Source organism: Ptychodera flava (assembly GCF_041260155.1).
Source record: "Ptychodera flava strain L36383 chromosome 3 unlocalized genomic scaffold, AS_Pfla_20210202 Scaffold_27__1_contigs__length_13241970_pilon, whole genome shotgun sequence".
Lineage (NCBI taxonomy): Eukaryota > Metazoa > Hemichordata > Enteropneusta > Ptychoderidae > Ptychodera > Ptychodera flava.
Window position 1 is genome coordinate 4,432,607 of NW_027248281.1, and position 19,135 is coordinate 4,451,741.

Here is a 19,135-nt window from a genome sequence, read left to right on the forward strand (position 1 = left end):
TATGTTGAAATCATAGTGATATAATAGAGAGTTTATAACTCTAACCCTCTGTGAACTGTGGGTGTCATGACATAGCACTTTGTCACTCTATCAGTCTGCACGTGTAGTCTCATAAGATAGCTTCCACTGATATACGTGTTGAAGAATCGACATTGTTACAACGCTCCTACTGTATTTAGCGGCAAAACGCAAACTGGACAGGGCGATGGCGACAGTCTATATATTACGTAGACAACACTGATAAAAAGTGTAATACGATTCATTACTGTTGTTCTGCTTCGATAAAAATGTTCACTACTGAGGGCGCACTTCAACAGTATTAAGTCCTCCTCAACTGCACCACAGACGTACATATATTGTAGACTGAGCAAGTGTATCGAGTTTTCTCATTTGCAGCGTTATGCTTGAGACGTGTGATCTGCCGTATTAGCGAAATTAATGCGCCTCAATTTTTTCTTACGAACTCTTATCAGAAATAAGAATAATGATACTTTTGAGTTAAGGTCCTGGAGAGTGATTTTGTAGGTATAAATTGTTGTTTTTTTTGTTTTTATCGGAATCATATCTTGGTCGATTCGCTGACTCTTAAAAACATGAAGAATGTTGATTATGATTGACTAAGTCATGGCGCGTTTTCTAGCTAAGCGGAATATAATTTTAGAATGTGAGTCTTTCAGTCAAAGTTGCAAGAGCGTTACTTGCAAGTGATTTACACTTTCCAATACGGCGAAAGGGAATGGCATACACCACTTTGCCCATACCGTTAACAGAGGTCTTACTTACCTGGACGCATGACTACAATTTTCAAGGGTTGATTGAATTGTAAGTGAGTTTCATATCGGTATCTAGAAACTAATCGAGAATCCCCGGATGTAGTTATTAAAAAGCGAAGTAATAAACTTTTGCCAAACATCTAATTATCAACTCAGAAATACTACTTAAGTCTTCAACCTTCAATTGAGTCATTATCAACTGATCGTTTGTCGTATCTGTGGATTAATCTCCTTCTTTATGATACTGTTACTACTTTTAATATTATACTTACACATATAAGGTACAGCTATTCGGACTCTCAAACTTTTCCAGTTCTTTTCTGATCTACCACTTGTGGGGGCTCATTTTGAAGCCCTTGGAGTAAGAAAGACTTTCACCGTCTTAGTTTTTTGAAAGTCGAATTTTTTATTTTTCTCCATTAAGTTAACACAGGGATGGCGGCCATTTTGAGTTCCAAATATCTGCAAATCTTGGGTAATTTGTTTCTCTAGTACCAAAATTTGCGTGATGACCCCCGATTTTTATTCTTGCTTTTGAAAGAGAATGAAAGTTGAAAGATTTCTAGGGGAAAGTTTGGGAAAAAGTCTTTCACCTTCCAGGCGAATAGTACCTTAACTTATCACTTAAACATCAGCATGAGCGTAAATGTAAGTGTATATTTCGCCACAAAACCATACTATGTCGTTTTTGTAATGAGTTCATTGTCTAGCCATTGCATTTTTCTGTGGCAATATAATCAGGGAAATATACTTGTAACCGTCGTAAACACAAACATCACAATCGACCATAGACACAGTGACTGCAACAAGTGATGATTTTCCCTGTGTACAAGCGTGTCGTGTTGTTTCTGTAACAATTTATTAGTGAATGCTCCTTTATTGATCTTACATTTTCCATTTTCAAAAAACCGAAGCCCTTATAGACTCCATTTTATAAATGATAAATACCGACAAAAATGAGCAGAACAATCTACATATAAGTTATGACTACGGTGTCCTTTGTACATTTGGAGGCATAAAATTAGACCTATAACGAGGATGATGAACCATCTGTCTGTCTGCCTTTGTAAAGTATCGGCCATCTGTACATTATGGATTATAATGATAACTGATTTTCAAACACTTTACATAGACAATGTCATTAAATACAGAAGACGAGAAAAGAAGAGGATGCCAGGCTGTAATGCCAACACAAGCCTAACAAAGAACGACCCTTCGTTGAACTTCTCTGACATGCAATCACTCACCGGTAGTGCAGAGAACATCTGTTTATTAAATTTACATATGTATTGTTTTACCAGCTATAATTAATTTGATCAATATAACAATACTGTTTTTCAATTTGAGAGAATATTTCTCCTCTCTCTTTCGACGCTTTCACTTCTTGAAAACAGACAAATTATTTTCAAATATATGAATAAAATGTGTTTGTTGTCCCGAGGTACCAGTTCTATCTACCTATAACCTCTGTTTAAATCTACTAATCGGAATTAATTTGATATTAGATGACAAAATTGTTCAAGTTTTCAAATAATGGATGTATACTGGTAATGCGAAAAATCATTTATTACATCAACATCAAACGTTAGTTAGAGCCAAGAAAAAATCTTTTTATTGCAAATTTGTGCTGATGCAGTGGTGTCATTGACCATTGCATAGAGACAAGTGTGATTGTGTTCCGATATGGACCTCAAGACATTTGTGTAGACTCCGCGAAATTGTGTTAGTAACGATTTACTAGTCATGAACGTCGAAGATCATGACACCCTAGCTACAAATTATAGTTTTCCCTTACAAGTGTCTCAGGTACACTGTTTCTCGAAAAGCTCTCTGATAGGCCTAAACGGGGCAAATTTTAAGGTAAAGACAAACGATCAGCCAAATCTTGATTTTTTTCGAACCGCAAGGTCGGATATAAAGCCTAGAAAGCGCCGTACAAACTGTGGCTTACTTTTACTGTCATGCCTGACACAAGAAATGTAACATAGAAATAACGTCTTTCATTATTTTCCTTGCGAAAGATGTTAAAATTTGACTTTTTTACGTCAAAATCTGATCAAAATATCCAGCCGCTAGTGGCGCTTTTCAGGCCCAGGGCATAAATTAGAGAATGGGCCAGCTTATCAAAATATTTCATAGCGAATTATGACAATAAACTAAATAGTGATTATCACTACCTCCATCTCAATTTCAAAGTCAACAACAAACGACCCGATGGTATATGGGGATATGTTAAATACCTGCTCGAAGTCACTTAGACTTACAAGAGTGAATTTACCGGAATCTTCTTAGTGAAGTTCTGTGGTATAATGACAATATTAAAATGAAGGAAGTGTCCTTCTTTATGAAAAATGGTCAAAAAGTAGAATATTAAGGCTTAAGGACATCTGGAATGATGACAGAAATGACTGGCTTCAACAATGGGAAATAATTGCAAAAATTAGAGGGGGTACAAATAGACATGTGCAAAAGGAAATTAAGACAGAGTATGAAACACTCCTCAATGCTATTCCAGATTCCTGGAAACAAATCATCTCTTCAAACATCCAAAATGAGGAAAACTATGATATTTTAGACTTAGAGAATTATGGTCTGACAAAAAGTGATGTCAAAACCAAGTCACTTTACCGGAAATTAATGGATAAGAAATGGCATGCAGTCAAAGGTCAAATTGGTCAAAAATGGGCTGAGAATCTAAGTCTCAATGACAGTTACAAAGATACTTTATTCAGTCGTCTTAATTCAATAGGAATTGTTAGCAATTCAGTAAATGATTTAAATTTGAAGATTTTCCACAGAGGCCTAGTCACACTCACAGGAAGCTTGGCCAAAACTTTCAATTTAAGTGATGGGAAATGCCTTATTTGTGGCCAAGAGGAAACACTGGAACACATCTTACTTGAGTGTAAATATGTAAAAGAAATCTGGCAGAAATGTATTTCTTTCTTTGTCAGAAAACACAACTTTGATAGTAATATCAATATCAAAAGATTAGCAATTTTAGGAATCGAAAATGGTAATCATGCAACATCTGACATTACTTACTGTATTACTTCCTTTGTAAAATATACAGTTTGGAATATTCGAAATTCGGTTACTCTTGATTGGATTAAAGTTTCCCTTCAATCATATGTTATGCAATTAAAATGTTATCTTTCCTCATGGATGAACACATTATATTTCACTTATAAGATGATGAACAAAACTGAGGATTTTATCGCAAGGTTTTCAAGCCTTGTAAGACTTGAAGGAGAAGAAGCATCTTGAATGCATTCATATGATGTCTTTGTAGTTAAACGGCCTAATTATTTGTTTTTTTCCGTGAGACAAGTTGCATTGTAATTTTAATGCATTCACAGTTGTTTGCGACTATGTTGAAATAAATTTATCTTTTCAAAAAAAAAATAGAATGCAGGCAGTGGCCTTCAAAGAACAACCGGTGGGCATAAACATTTAGAATTCGATCTTTAAATTCGATGGATTGCTTTTAAATGTCAAAGTATTATTTTACACAACTGATATTGTTAATGGACATTAACAACAGGACATGGCGAAAACTGATGTTATGATGTTTTTTAACGACAGAGTATGTGTTATATTTACCTAAAGAATGGCTGTTCCACTTACTTTGCATTGTCAGTTTCATTACAATTAAGCTATACCTGTTGTGATTTATGATATCAGCGAACTTTGCAATGCTGACTTAGAAAAACACAATTGGAACTAATTTGCGATAATTGAATTGTGAAGTAATATCAGTTTCGTAGGCAAATGTTAGCTCATCTGCTTTATTTTATGTCATACATTTTTATGAGCAATTTGTAATATTGCAACATTCAGCTATAGGGCACCTAACACTTTTGAGAAATTTGAAAAATATGAAGAAAAGAGGTATTGTCAGTTGTGGTGCGTGGGTCTCAAGCTGCTTCTTACGGCATCAAACTACGAAATAACAGCAAGTACAATGTTGCTTAAAATTTCAACATGTCTAAATAAATGTTATTTGGCACCAAAGTTAAACTGTTTCACGTTGCAGAGTATATTCTCTGTGATAAGAACTAGTTTCTATTCAAATCAATAAACGTTGGTAAAAATAGATGTTTATAGAAATTAACTTAGCAGATGTTTACGGTACAAGTGGGTGGGAGTTATAAATTCAAGGAAGTGTCATTATTGTTAGGCCTGTGTAGGCGATGTTACATTATACGTTACGACATATTTTCCCGTTTTCGATCTTTTGTGATTAAATTTGTTCAAAGAACGTCATTGTAGACTTTTTATAAATCGATTTTCATTAGGTTTCCCCTTCGCCATATTTCTTACAAGAGACACAGAGTGTATTGTTTAGCTCTAAATCTAGTAGTACTTACTATCTCACCAAGTGTACGAACTACTGCTCATTGTATACATCGCTCATTGTATACATCGCGTATTTATTTATCCAGTACAGCTGTTCTTCTGAAAGGAATGGATCACCGGAGAAGCAACAAGTATAAAAATGTAAAATATATTTATGTTTAATTTCCTGTCAAACTTTTATCTTTTACCAGTACGTGTCTTTTTGTATCGCCTGGCAGAATATTACTCGAATCACATTGTACGAAACTGACACCTTTGTGTCTTGTCAACTCAATGAAAAGTTCAATTCTATAAAGGCATCATTAGGTTCTATAATGTTGATGCTTACTTCTGCTAGCAAAATATCCGAACACTACTTTCTGTTAAATCTATCAAGTTCACATTCTCAGGCTACGTTTCGGTTGTTATATAAATGGCACTTTCATCAATGACGATGACAAGGGCAAACTCTGTGCCGCTTTCAAGTGAAACTATAATGTTTCACTATATGAAGAAATTTGGAATCGGTTTAGGATTCGTCCTATAGCATGTTATATAAATATCACTATACGGCTTGATGTAGATCTCTTCATCAATGAGCCGGCTGGGAAGGACACAATCTGCACTCGGTGTTGCTAACTAGGCTTATCGGCGTTCTTGGAGAACTGTTTGTCAACGAACTGGTTGTAAACTTATGGTTCCCTTGTAAGATTCAAAGTGACTGCGAACGATATGCGACGACGATTCATTACATAGTATACAACTATCGCTATTAATATTACAATAAACAATACGGTAGTGTTATCACAAGTCTGTACTGCTAAATATGTGAAGTTCAATGGATCTTCTTCTACAGCCTTGCTGGTAACTTTTTCTCGATCCATCGTGACGTCATGCTGCTGGGTCGTAGATTGGCTTGTCATGTGGTCTGCTGTAGGATTGAAAACACAACAGATCGTAAATTATATCTTTTCAATATCCGAGGTTTACAATTCGTCACATATTCAATGAACGCACATAAAGCATATTGAAATTATTCCTCAATCATTGAGAAGACATTGTCTAGAAGAATCATTCAGTGAGTAGACATTGTTAGTTGTTCTCTCGATCGATTCGTTGTTTTGTAGTGTATCTGTTGACCTTTCTGCATAATTTGTAATGTTGACGTATCTACATATTTCCGACAAGCAATGTAATCAGTAATATGCCAAAAACGTCTAATTTCGCTTGTAACAGTAAGTATTCGTATGCATTTTACTTTCCTATTCAATGTTTTTTTTTCTAAATTAACCAAAGGAAAAATGCCTGTCCAGTGCAATAATTATTGTTTTTGCTTTTGTTAACAAGTCAGATACACGATTGACCAGCAAGACGGGGAACACGGGGCCCAGCTATGTTCAGCTACTCTGTACTTTTTAACAGACGCTAACCTAGGGGGTACGTTTGTGTGTATTCATCACCGTGACAGAAAGGACCCACAGACTTTGCTGGTCCATGTATGTTGTAGAAATATCTAGCAAAGCGCAAACATTGGTGCAAATGTTGACAGAGGAAATTCACCGAAGCAAAGAAAAAACAAACTATTAAACGAATACGATGTCTTAGTAGCCTTACCGTCAACATATTGCAGCACCATTGTAAATCGTTTAAAATCGTAATGATTTCTCAGCCGATATATCCATTTACAGTAATAGCGCCCTCTATCAGATGTCCTCGGTGTTTCGATGACCAAGTTGGTACCGTTTTGAAGCGAATAGCGATTGTTGATGACACTAAGTTCATTTCCATCTTGGAGAATGAGTAAGACGATGGAGTCATCGGGAAATGGTTTATCTAGGAATCGACCCCACTGCAAGGAGCTCCTTGAATACGGTGACGATGGCTTGAAATAGGGACAGTTGAGGACAGCAGCAGTGTCTTCATACGACGAGTTGAATGATGGGTCGCCAGGATATTTATTATCAGCCTTGAACTTCGCGATTGCTGAAAATAACATCAATCTGTACTGTTATGTTTTGTATGTATACTTATCGTTTTTATATTTTTAAAGATTCATTTTATGAGTGTGACTTACACCTATTGTTTCAATCAGCACAGTGTAAATGAGGATTATATTGTCTTCTATGCATGCCTATCAGTCTATTCATTTTGATATAGTTAATTTCGCCACCCTCTTTTTTTAATTTTTTTTCACGCGCAAAACCAAATGTCTTTAATAAAATTGTAAACACATTAAGTCGGCTCGTCAAAGTCCTGTGTTGAATGCAAATGCGTGATCCAATGTTGGCGAGAACGGTTCATAAATGTTGCCCAGGGATGTCCGCAAATGAAACATGAAAGGACGGCAATGTGTTGTGGAACAGGCGTTCTTACTGTTGTACTGTATTTGAAATGATCACGAAAGCATTGAATTATATGGCGATATTGCGCAATGATGTTACATAACTTGTCCTGTTCGATAAACACTCTGTTATTTCACAATGGACTGAAAGGAAAGAACAGAAGCCACCTGTCTTTTCTAGATTCTATTTCAGATAACAACTCTCGCCAGATATGCACTGCGGATACCGAGAAGAACAAAAGCAGGTAGAGTTCACGATGCTCAGAGTATTATGCCAAACCTGACCTTGAAAGGCTTCCTTATCAACACATGGGTGCTATTTATAGCAGCCGACTAAATCTTGTTCTCTGTATTGTTTACTATTTATAGAAACAGAGTAAGTCATTGTAGTGGCTGTAAGTGTCACGTGATAGAGCTAGTGAATGGCTTTGTTCTCTGGCAGGTTATGTTAAAATAAGATGAGCTTCATAGTTGAAAGTTGAAATGAAAGTAAATATGCAAAACGAACAAATTACAACATCTCTAATCTCTATATGTAGAAGACCGAGAGAGCGACATTTCGAGACATTTTCTGTGTGAAAGTTACTCAGCTGGTTACTATAATGACAGTTGAATGCATGCAAGATTTCCATCGACGGTTTTCACCCTTATGAGACTTTAGTGGTTGATCTTGGACATTCATTTTTACAAGTTACATCCACGTGCATGTCTGGTTTTCGGCATCAACTCTCGGATAATGATTTCTTAGAAATAAACAAAAGGAGAATTGCTAACTTTTCTATCCAGAAAAGCAACCGCAACGGTAGTTAACAATATCGTATTTAATCTACGTGTATAAGTTGCAAAGATTGGTCATTAACAGTGACTTACTTACTTAGTCTTGTATTTAAAATTTGTTGTCAACTATAGTGGCTAGAATAAACCAGACAATGAATATTTACCTTGTGTTGGGTGTAGTAATATCAGTAAGCCAAGAATCAAAGTGTGGAATTCTGTCATGTTGTGGAATCTCTTCAATAAAAACCGCAATGATACACAGCAAAGTCAATTTTGACGACATTTGGAGTTTGTCAGCTTATTTAATACTAGTGATGATTCATGATTACACACGCATTTTTTGGAATATCCAGTTTTTGAAACAGCGCAGACGCCTGTATATATGCTTACTCATCGCCTTTGTGAGACATACCTCTTCACCTTTGACCTCAGTGTAAACCATTCCGGGCCATGAGGCTGCGGTTGTATACGTAGGCAATACTTAAGACAGTTGTGAAACTGGGTCAGGTCGCCGCCGGTCCCCCTTACAACACGCTTAAGCGCCTACACGTTACGACATGCACAACACGCCACGCCGACTTACTCAACTTGCCCTTAATTTTTTTGCCATGAGGCGGATGGGTTGTTTCGTAAGATGTTTTTTTCAGGCAATCATGGAAATATCATGTGGTATTGTGGTGTTAGGTGAAGGTCACATGTTGACCGAATAATATTAATCAGGTTTTTCTCCCCATGGTCAATGCTGCATGCTGCGGCAATACAGCAGTCTATTGGTCTGTGACAGAGTTAGTCTAATACTTCAATCTTAAATAAGTTGAACACACAAACTGTACAGAGCTAAAGACCAAAATATGTTTCAGGTCCTTGACATTCAGCAAAAGTCATGCGACAACGCGATTTTTTAACAATTCTGGTTTGGCACTATTGATGCAACAGTTACTGACTTTTATCAATGGCTGCATTATACTTCTATTTTCTAGCATTTTTGGCTCTACTGATGAGTATGTAACCCCCTAAAAAAGACATGACGCACAGGTTCTGAAATGACGTGCGCAATGACCAGAAACAATCTCTCTTTATTTGGCCTAACACGTGATTTATTTTTTTACCAAATTACACCCTTCATTGCCCAATTCACTGTCTCCCTTCTTTTCTTCCTCCTCCCTCTCCCTCTCCCCTCTCTCTCTCTCTCTCTCTCTCTCTCTCTCTCTCTCTCTCTCTCTCTCTCTTATTTACTTGTTTATCTACACTGCCATTGTCAGATATTAATATAAGCGTACGCATTTCCACAGTGGTAACTACTTTTGGCTTGGAGTTGACCAGTGACTGGGAGTCATGCACGGTATGACATAAGAGTTATTGTAAAGCTAAGCTTATCCGTTTTTGGATATAAAGAGCAGATCTTAAGCATGACTCTGCGGAGCTGTATTAAAGTCCGTGCAGATGAGAGAGGTGACCAAAACGACTTGAAAACGGTGACAGGGCTGACTGCAGGAGCAGAACAATAGTTCTGCGTGTTAGTCATTTCAGTAGTATATCGACCGGCTTTCTAAAAGTTTTCAAAGTGTGGCGCCTTGTTAAGTGCAAAGGTCATCTTAGTTGTTGTGATGGAAGGTCATTAGATATTCAATTAAAATGGATATCACATTGGTTTTCCTTCTGTCAGGAACACATATTTGATCAATTGCCCTGCTTAGAAACAGGTGGCGCTGTGCTTTCCTAACTTAGCGCTAATGCTTGTTCATATAAACACCAATGTTTTTCAACGTCAAAGAAAGCTTGTAAATATAGACTTGTTTCTGTCATTCTACTACATTACTTCGACACTTGCGCATACTGTCTTATATTCCCTGTTATGTGTTTTCGACTAAATCGTCACTTCAGTGTTGCTGAACAAAACATTCTTTAATATTCTCAATATTGTAACACTTCAAGTAAAATTAAAAGAATATCTATCTATCTATCTATCTATCTATCTATCTATCTATCTATCTGTCTGTCTGTCTGGGGTCTGTCTGTCTGCCTCTCTGTCTACCTCGCTGTCTGTCTGCATACCCATTTGACAATTAATATAGCGCCTAATAGTCAAAGTTAAGCAAGCATAGTTGCACTTGATGAATGATGAGGAGGATAAAAATGCTCCTAAGAAGGTGTAACCTTTCAAGCATGTTTTTAAATGTTGACATTTGGAATGATTTTTTGTTTCCAAGAGAACTTCAAAGTATACATGAGCTGCTGAGGAGAATGCGTTGCGGCCAAAGAAGGTCAGGTGTGTGCTGAAAGCAATTATTTGTCACGAACGAAGCGTACAGATGAAGAATGCGATTTAATAAAGTTCCTGGGATATTGTCGAGAAGTTCTATTCAGGGCTTAGTAAATAACGGGCAGTTCGAAGATGAATAGAATACGATTATGTACAGGAAGTCAATAATTGTGAAGTTACCAACAGGTGTAATGAGGTGATCAGATGTCCTTGTTTGATTAACACAATTCAGGCTTTTCTGTTTTGCGCACCCTGATTTCACCACGGCATTGCATCTATGGGCATTACTTCCATAACATTAGTCTTAGTCATCCACTTTGAACTGCTTTGTTTCCATCTGTGGTAGGACTGAGATTTCAAGAATACTCCAATACGTTGTCAGTCAATTTAAGGTTTGATACAGACATTAGTCAGACGCGTGAAACAGCGCCCCCAAGGCCAAAACTATAAAATTAATTTCTTCTTTTGAATCTCTTTAAGTTTTGTATAACCAGTCTGGACTGGAGAGGACACATTGTCAAAAATATCAAGAATTAACTTTACTTCTCATCAATTTAAAAATTATTATTATTTATACAACATCAACTTCATGAGTTTCTGAACAAAGGACATGTGACAAAATAAGGTAGAGACTCTCAAGTGGATTTAAATGCTCAAAGTCACAGACAGGCAAACACAGAGCAAGGCCTACACTTATACATCCATACAACGATTGACTGACAGTGACTGGCAAAGATACGGGGTTTCTGTGGTTTTTACATCACACTTCAGTGTTTATTTGATAATAACTTGCCAAGAACATTGCTTCATGCACTACTGACGAAACATAATGCATGCCTGCAATGTAAAAACTGACCCAGTCGACAAACACGTCATTGGAGCGTGACAACAGCGTATCTAAAGGGTCAAAGTTCACTCTGTGCTCACTATTTGTACCTGTCTGTGTCATTTGATACCATATCGTACAAATGCAACTAAAATGCAAACAAGTGTCTTTGGTCCAGTTGCTTGAGTTTGTTAAAAGTATCAGTACTGATCAATTCACAAAAATGTACATTTGATTTAAATGACACGGTGAACGAGACTATACCAATCACCAATGAGTGTAAGATCAAGTTGGAGACCATGATTTTCAGAACAGCTTTCAAGGACTTGGAGCTTACAGTAGTTGAGACACAAATAAAGTGTCAACAATGACTCTGGGCTCTTATCATGATCAGAAGTCCATAGAAATATATGTGACCTATATCTATATCAAGCAAACTCTGTCTTATATATGTCAGTATGTTCTTCTGAGTCAAAATTTTCTGACACAATGTCAAAAATGAAAGAATAAGTACCAAAATACAATCGTTCAGATATCTCTATGAATGCATAAAAATTATGTACATTATATCTAAGATAACTAAAACCCAAATATCAAACTGAGCTGACTGGTTGTTATTTACAATTGTCATATTTTAAAGCTAACTTCAATATTATGTGGTTTTTGCAGACTCAAATCGTGTCAGTTTTCAGACAGTGTGTCGTGATGTCTGTCAGACATACTGACAGATTGACATTGATACTTCCAAGTCACAATGATTAATAAAGTTCTCAAACCTGCATGGATAGTAAGTAATCTAGTGAAATGCCGTTCATGGTTACAATCCTCCTTCACATGTACATTTGTGCTGCAAATGTATGTCATGAGAATTTGTGTGCCTTTATGTACTGTTATGTTGTAGATCTAATCTGTGTGCCAATGCACTGTTATGTTGTAGATCTAATCTGTGTGCCAATGCACTGTTATGTTGTAGATCTAATCTGTGTGCCAATGCACTGTTATGTTGTAGATCTAATCTGTGTGCCAATGTACTGTTATGTTGTAGATCTAATCTGTGTGCCAAAGTACTGTTATGTTGTAGATCTATCTTGCAAAATGCATCTCCAAGCTCTCCTATATCAAGGCCAAATTGGTATCTTCTGTATCTTTCACTGAATCGCTTTGTTAAATCACCAACTGGTTGCAAGGAAGGAGTAGACATTGAGAATATATAAATATAATCTTTGGGGAAAATTCGTACAGACAGGTATAAATCTTTAGTTGAGTCTGCAAAAACCACAACTGTCAACATGGATGTGGTGCATTATTCTTTTCTCCTATTTACATAATTCTCTTTGAAGACAGTTGTCGGTTTGGACTGACAGGATTATTTTAACTTCTTTAGACATTTTACTTGGCAGTATTTAATACCATAAAATTAGTTTCTGTAAAAGTGACTGTCGCGGACATTTCAAAAATGACCCTCTCTGATTAACCTCTTACCATTAAGGCTCCCCATGTACAAAAATTTAAGACTATGTATGTATGTATGTATGTATGTATGTATGTATGTATGTATGTATGTATGTATGTATGTATGTATGTATGTATGTATGTATGTATGTATGTATGTATGTATGTATGTATGTATGTATGTATGTATGTATGTATGTATGTATGTATGTATGTATGTATGTATGTATGTATGTATGTATGTATGTATGTATGTATGTATGTATGTATGTATGAATGTATGTATGTATGTATGTATGTATGTATGTATGATGTATGTATGTATGTATGTATGTATGTATGTATGTATGTATGTATGTATGTATGTATGTATGTATGTATGTATGTATGTATGTATGTATGTATGTATGTATGTATGTATGTATGTATGTATGTATGCCATATTTTATTAAGTGTTATTAAGTGTTCTCTCACTCACAATCGATATTTTGGCACGACAGATGACATTATTTTCAGTATATAAGTCAACATTTCTTCTACAACACCAATATCGCTGAATTCAATGATTTTGATGGCTACTTTTAAAAACAAAAGTCTGTGCCTATACTGTCTGGAAGTTTTCTTTGCTTTACAGAAGAGAAACTTGAACTTGTCGACTTCGAAAGACACAGCACCTAAGTGGCTTGGACGGACTTGCTGGTATTTCAACGATGTTCGCTAATTTTCCTCAGAAAATATCGGACGTTGTCATTGTTTTGAATACACATGTTTGTGTCTGCGACCTGCAAGGTCGAGAACGCACTCACAGCTTTCTGACACCGGATTCAGTTAAATCACACCTTTGTAGTATTTGGCTGTGGAATGTAGATCACGTGTGTCGCGAAGTTTGAGCGAGGTTTCCTCCTGAAGAAGATGAAAATTGTAAGACAGGATACAAAAGCTAAAACAATCAGGATTACAGGAACTACAGCAATGATTATTAAGTTCCTCTGACCAAGAGTTCCTTCACTGTCATTATGGAAATTGTCAGTAAGCGGGGGTGTTGATTCGTCTATAGGTAAACTGCTGGGTGGTGCCTGTCTGTCTGTATTTGCACGCTCAGCTGGCTTTGTAGTTTCTGGGAGAGACGTTTTGCCTGAAATGACAAAGAAAATGCAAAGGTCATTCAAAACATTAGAATGAAAGTGAAGGGTACTCAGAAGATGAATATGAAACATGCTTAAGCAACACGTACCAGCAAAATGAAATCGAGTAAGTGTATTTTATATAGTCTGTATAGTCTTAGCAAGACGATTCTTTAAACGCATGTGTATGCGGTTTGACCATCTACTAACCATCTACTAACGATAAAATCTTTTATTATATATATATATATATATATATAATATATATATATATATATATATATATATATATATATATATATATATATATATATATATATATATATATATATATATATATATATATATATATTATATATATATATATATATATATATATTATTATATAGGAAAGTTATGTATACGAGTTTTGGCCAAACTTTAGAAAAACAGCGTATGAACAGTCGAAGATAACGGTTTGTCATTTAAGAGCTACATACGTCAAAGTTATTTGTGACTATGCAATGGATGATTCTTAATGAGTTTAATGTTTTGATTTCAAAAACATTTTTATCAAAATAAACAATCATTTAAAAAGAAAATTAATTCAAATCAGCACGTTTTCGTGCTCATAATCTTTACCGTAATAATGTTGGTCCTCCTCATGAATGATATATTAAAGATATAAGCTCAGTGCTCTGTTAAGCGCAAACAAAATGGCAAACACAGCAATAACACAGCTCAAATAATTGTTGTTTGAAAGTGCAAAGACCCTTGCTGACCCTTGGCTTCAGTAAAGCGGGGAGTTACTGTAGGGGTCACTTCATGAAATTCCTATGCCGGTGAAAATTTAATTTTGTAAACTTAGAATAAATATAGATAGTATACATAGAAATATGATATCATATTTGCAATTTTCGCTTCGTTAAGTTGGAAGAAGTTCAGTTTATTATTGCAAACATTTATGCCTATAAATGGAGGTACATAATAGTTAGCAATGTGAAGTCTTTGAAATGATTCATACTGTTGAAGATCTGTGTAAGCTTAGCATTACAAACTAACGGGGATTTTTAAGTTATTTTGTTAGTGTCAGGAAACAGTAAAAGCGAGTAAGTTGGTGGTTGTGGCCAATCCCTCTTTCCTCTCTTAATCATTCCATTTTCCCTAAAACTTGACGTACCTGTAGTTGTCTGCCTTGCCTCAACCCTGATGCCTGTAAATATTTTACACTGATCACGTAAGAGGTTGTGAGATCCATCTTGAGGCACGGAAACTCTGAAATTCAGTCGATACGCACCGGCATGCCCTGGTTGGGCGTTACTTTGTTCAATTTTGACACTGACTGACTCGTGACCTTCTTGGGATACAATTTTAAGGCGACGTCCATACTCCTCTACATTCCTTTGGCCGTCTGCCCTCATTACCAATTCTTCCACTTCATTCCCTTCGGACGTCTGTACCTTATAAAGGTCCACAGCAACAATGGCCCCAGCTGGAAGAGGATCGTCTAACGTCGCAGAATACAACATCTCCAGATCGCTGCCTTCATTAACGATGATATCATTATTGTACTGTACAATCGTGCAACCTTTTACACCGAAGAAAATCAACAGACCTGGAAGTAGAGGAAAAACAAAAATTTGATACCAAGGCCAAAGGGATTGCCAGGAAATTGAAGGTGGTGTGTTCTGATGTAAGGGAGCCTTCAGTAATTACAGGGGTTGGGCAGGGGAATTCAGTGCGCACCTGTACTGTAAAATGTGACCATTCCACTGTCCTCGTGTATAAAGTGTGACCCGCCTTCTGTCCAATATTCTAAAACTGAACCCTCCCCAACCACTACAGTATTCCCGGCAGGAATATAATTTCTGAAAGAGTATCAGCTAATTTTCATAACAATTGGTTTGATTGTTATGTAAGTTAGCGACAGAAATTACAGGGGAAGACTGACGATATGGAAGGGAGGGTCGCAATTTATCACACAATCTGTTTTTGAAGGGAAATGATATTTCATGCATTTGCGGGACGGTCAACATAATTTGCGCAACTATAAGAAGGCATGATGTGGCTGATGTAGTGCTTCAACCCGAAGATATCAAATTATATTACATATTAGTCTATCAGGCAAACTATTTACCATTTTCCCCATCAAAACAAGCTATATCTGTACATTTATATACGTTTGATTTTATGTAAATGTACTTTACTTGAAGTGGGAAATAAAACGTGAATGTGTGTACAAGACCTTTGATTTTGGAATTTCATCGAAAATGCTGATTCACTATACATGGCTGTCTATGAGAGAACTATGAATAATTTTTTCCAGTACAAAACTAGCTAAATCTGTGTATTTATAGGCGTTTGATAATTCATTTTAATGTATTTGATTAGACTAGATTTGTTACAAGTGCATGTGTGTGTAAGAAATTTGATTTCGGAATTTCACCGAAATGTTGAATAACTGTACGATGTAGTCTATGAGTAAACTATGATGATGAATGATTTTTTCCGTACAAAACTAGCTAAATCTGTGTATTTATAGGCGTTTGATAATTCATTTTAATGTATTTGATTAGACTAGATTTGTTACAAGTGCATGTGTGTGTAAGAAATTTGATTTCGGAATTTCACCGAAATGTTGAATAACTGTACGATGTAGTCTATGAGAGAACAATGAACAGGTGATCTCCATTGTAAAACTAACAATATCTGTGCATTTGTAGATGTTTGATAATAAATTGAGATACACTTTGCCACCTGTCCTGTTTCCTGTCTTTCATTAGTTTCAGCTGTTCAATGTATTTAATGTAGGATATCAATGCATTTTCTTTACTTGTGAAACTTGTGGAAAAGAATTTGTTATTTCGTCGGTGATTTCCTATTCAGAAAATATCGCAATCGAAGGTTTGGCTGTAAAATCAGCCTCTACCAAAAGTGACCCTTCCCCAAGAAAGGTTTATGAAAAATGACCCTCCCCTTGGACAGTTTTCTGAAAGGTGACCCTCCCCAATGCCCTCCCCCCGCCCAACCCCTGTAATTACTGAAGGCTCCCTAACAAAAACTTGTTTCAGATCAGAAAAGTATCGCTCTAAATCATAACATCTATTATTTCCCTGTCTGCATCATGACAGGCTGATAAAAACATAAACTAATTAAAGTAAGTCCAACGAACATTTGCCTTGAAGCTAGTCCACTACTGTCGACTCTGTTTGTAGAGTGTGGGCAAAGACCTAAAAACGTAGTGGGGAGTAGTATACTACTTTGAAGCCATAGTCAATACATTTCCTTTAAATCCTGAACTTGATGGGCATTACGGTGGCTAGGCCTGGCCTAGCTATTGTAGATGTCTGCGCGAAAAACATTAATGACTGGAGTGTCTATGCAAAGTTTTATCCAGACATTTTCACGCTAATTGCATTTAATACGTAAAAATCACATATTTTCAAAAATTGAAGGAATGTTACAGAGTTCGAAAAATGAAAATATGGAAATGATTGAAAGACAAGACACGATCAAGACCAATGAGAAAGTTGATCACAAAACACGTCGAGGGTCAGAGTAGATGTTTTCAAAAGAACCTGGGACATCTTATGGCTTGGAAATAATATGAACAAAACCACTTCATGTATTATCACGTGCATGGCAGAAGGGAAAAACCAACATGCCGGTCCTTCTTATCAATGGAGTGGATTACCATGAAATAATACTAATGGTCAACCCAAATGTCAAGATAGTCCGCCAGTAAAAACGTCCGTAGGTCATGAGACACCATGCCTGTAACTTTGTGGTCATGATGTTTGGTATTCCCGTCTGCCATCACATGTCAATCAATAGATCCGTCATGTTGGTTAGTAAGATAGGAAACGACATATCTTGGACACCTAAACATAGCAAGCATCCGGTTTACAATCTCAGTCACCATGGCAACAGCAAGCATATCATGGTCAGAATAAACTTAAACATAAAGTGGTAGACCGATCAACAATGGGGTTACACTGCTATGTCAATGTTCAACCGCAGATACAGAAAGTCAATATCATTACCTGACGTCTGATTGTATGTTCAGCCACCGTTACCTGTGGTTGGATACATAGCGGCCGCCGTGTGGTATGCGGCCGCTATGTATCCAACCACGCGTAACTGTGTGTTCAGCGTAAACTGCAAGGCGACACAATGCCACTAGTTTCGTTCACATGTAAAGCCGTCAAGTTCGTACACGTAATGAATGCTACCGCTAACACGCTCGTTGGAACGCCGCTTACCTCTCGATGCTAAAACACCAAAGAGGAAGATTTAACACGCAACATAGTTTGTGAAACTCTGTGACTTACATACTGAGCTGACTGGCCGCACCCTACAAAGGCCAAAATAAACAATATGTTTCCGATTAAAAGCCTTCAGAAAGTATGTTAGGTCGATGGTAAGCTTTATATATTTTTTCATATTTGTAATGGGATGAAGATCCATTAAAACAAGTATTTGCAAAATTGTGCGTGATTTTAACAAATGCAAAAAAAAAAATAGAAGAGAAAGGTTTAAAATATGGTGTGTTTTATTACGGAAAACACTAGATTTTTTTTCCGGAAGTGGGAGAGTCAAAGTTTAGAAGTTACAGGGTTTTGAACGACGAGGAAAAATTTCTAGTAAAGCTCAGTGCGTTGAACACATCACACAGCATTAAACCCGATCTGAGGTGCATTAACCATGAGAAATCTTATTATTAATATGAACTCAATGTCAAAGCGATGAGATTTTTCAATCCTTGGCGAGAGAACTGTGATCATGGTTGAATTTCATGGTACAGTGTATCGTGAGTATCAAACCATATGCAATGGTCGTCATAAATACAATGATCTATGATCTGTGATATATCGGAACAGTCGCCATATTTAAAAACATAGGGCCAAAGTCCCTGAAGCTACAATAGACATGGATATATGACTGTATGAAATTATCTCACAAAGGTCATCCTGGGGACTTGTAAACCAATATTAAAGCTGTCTGACCAGCGGTTTTGAAAAAACAAGCGACTCAACAGTTGACAGAGCTCTGCTACGTTATGTAGAGAATAACCTTTTGTGACACATGTATTGATGAAGAAGGTGGATATCTGTGATAGCTCATTTCAGGATGGCCTCACCAAAAATGGAAAAAAAAATTCCGTAAAAATACAGATTTGCATATTTCATCACAATTTGAACAAATCTAAGTTGGGTTATCCCTAGGGACCTGTATACCAAATAACAAAGCTGTCTGACCGGC

At 36.5% G+C, this 19,135-nt stretch overlaps 2 protein-coding genes across 5 annotated transcripts in view; both read right to left on the reverse strand.

Moving 5' to 3' along the window:
* Positions 1-4,663: 4,663 nt before the first annotated feature.
* Positions 4,664-8,520, reverse strand: LOC139126415 (uncharacterized). Its single transcript, XM_070692474.1, has 3 exons — positions 8,394-8,520; positions 6,726-7,094; positions 4,664-6,042 (listed from the first exon to the last, which is right to left on the reverse strand). Exons 1-3 carry the CDS (start codon positions 8,449-8,451, stop codon positions 5,804-5,806), a joined length of 666 nt encoding a protein of 221 aa, XP_070548575.1. The 5' UTR covers positions 8,452-8,520; the 3' UTR covers positions 4,664-5,803.
* A 4,595-nt stretch (positions 8,521-13,115) lies between these two features.
* The window catches only part of LOC139126546 (uncharacterized), a 67,325-nt gene continuing 61,305 nt past the window's right edge, over positions 13,116-19,135 (reverse strand). For all 4 annotated transcript variants that reach the window (XM_070692615.1, XM_070692616.1, XM_070692613.1 and 1 more), the window contains exons 2-3: positions 15,054-15,488; positions 13,116-13,905 (exon numbers count right to left, since the gene is read on the reverse strand). In XM_070692615.1, coding sequence (XP_070548716.1) covers positions 13,604-13,905; positions 15,054-15,488 — 737 coding nt within the window. In that variant the 3' untranslated portion in view covers positions 13,116-13,603. The remainder of the gene's footprint in view (positions 13,906-15,053; positions 15,489-19,135) is intronic.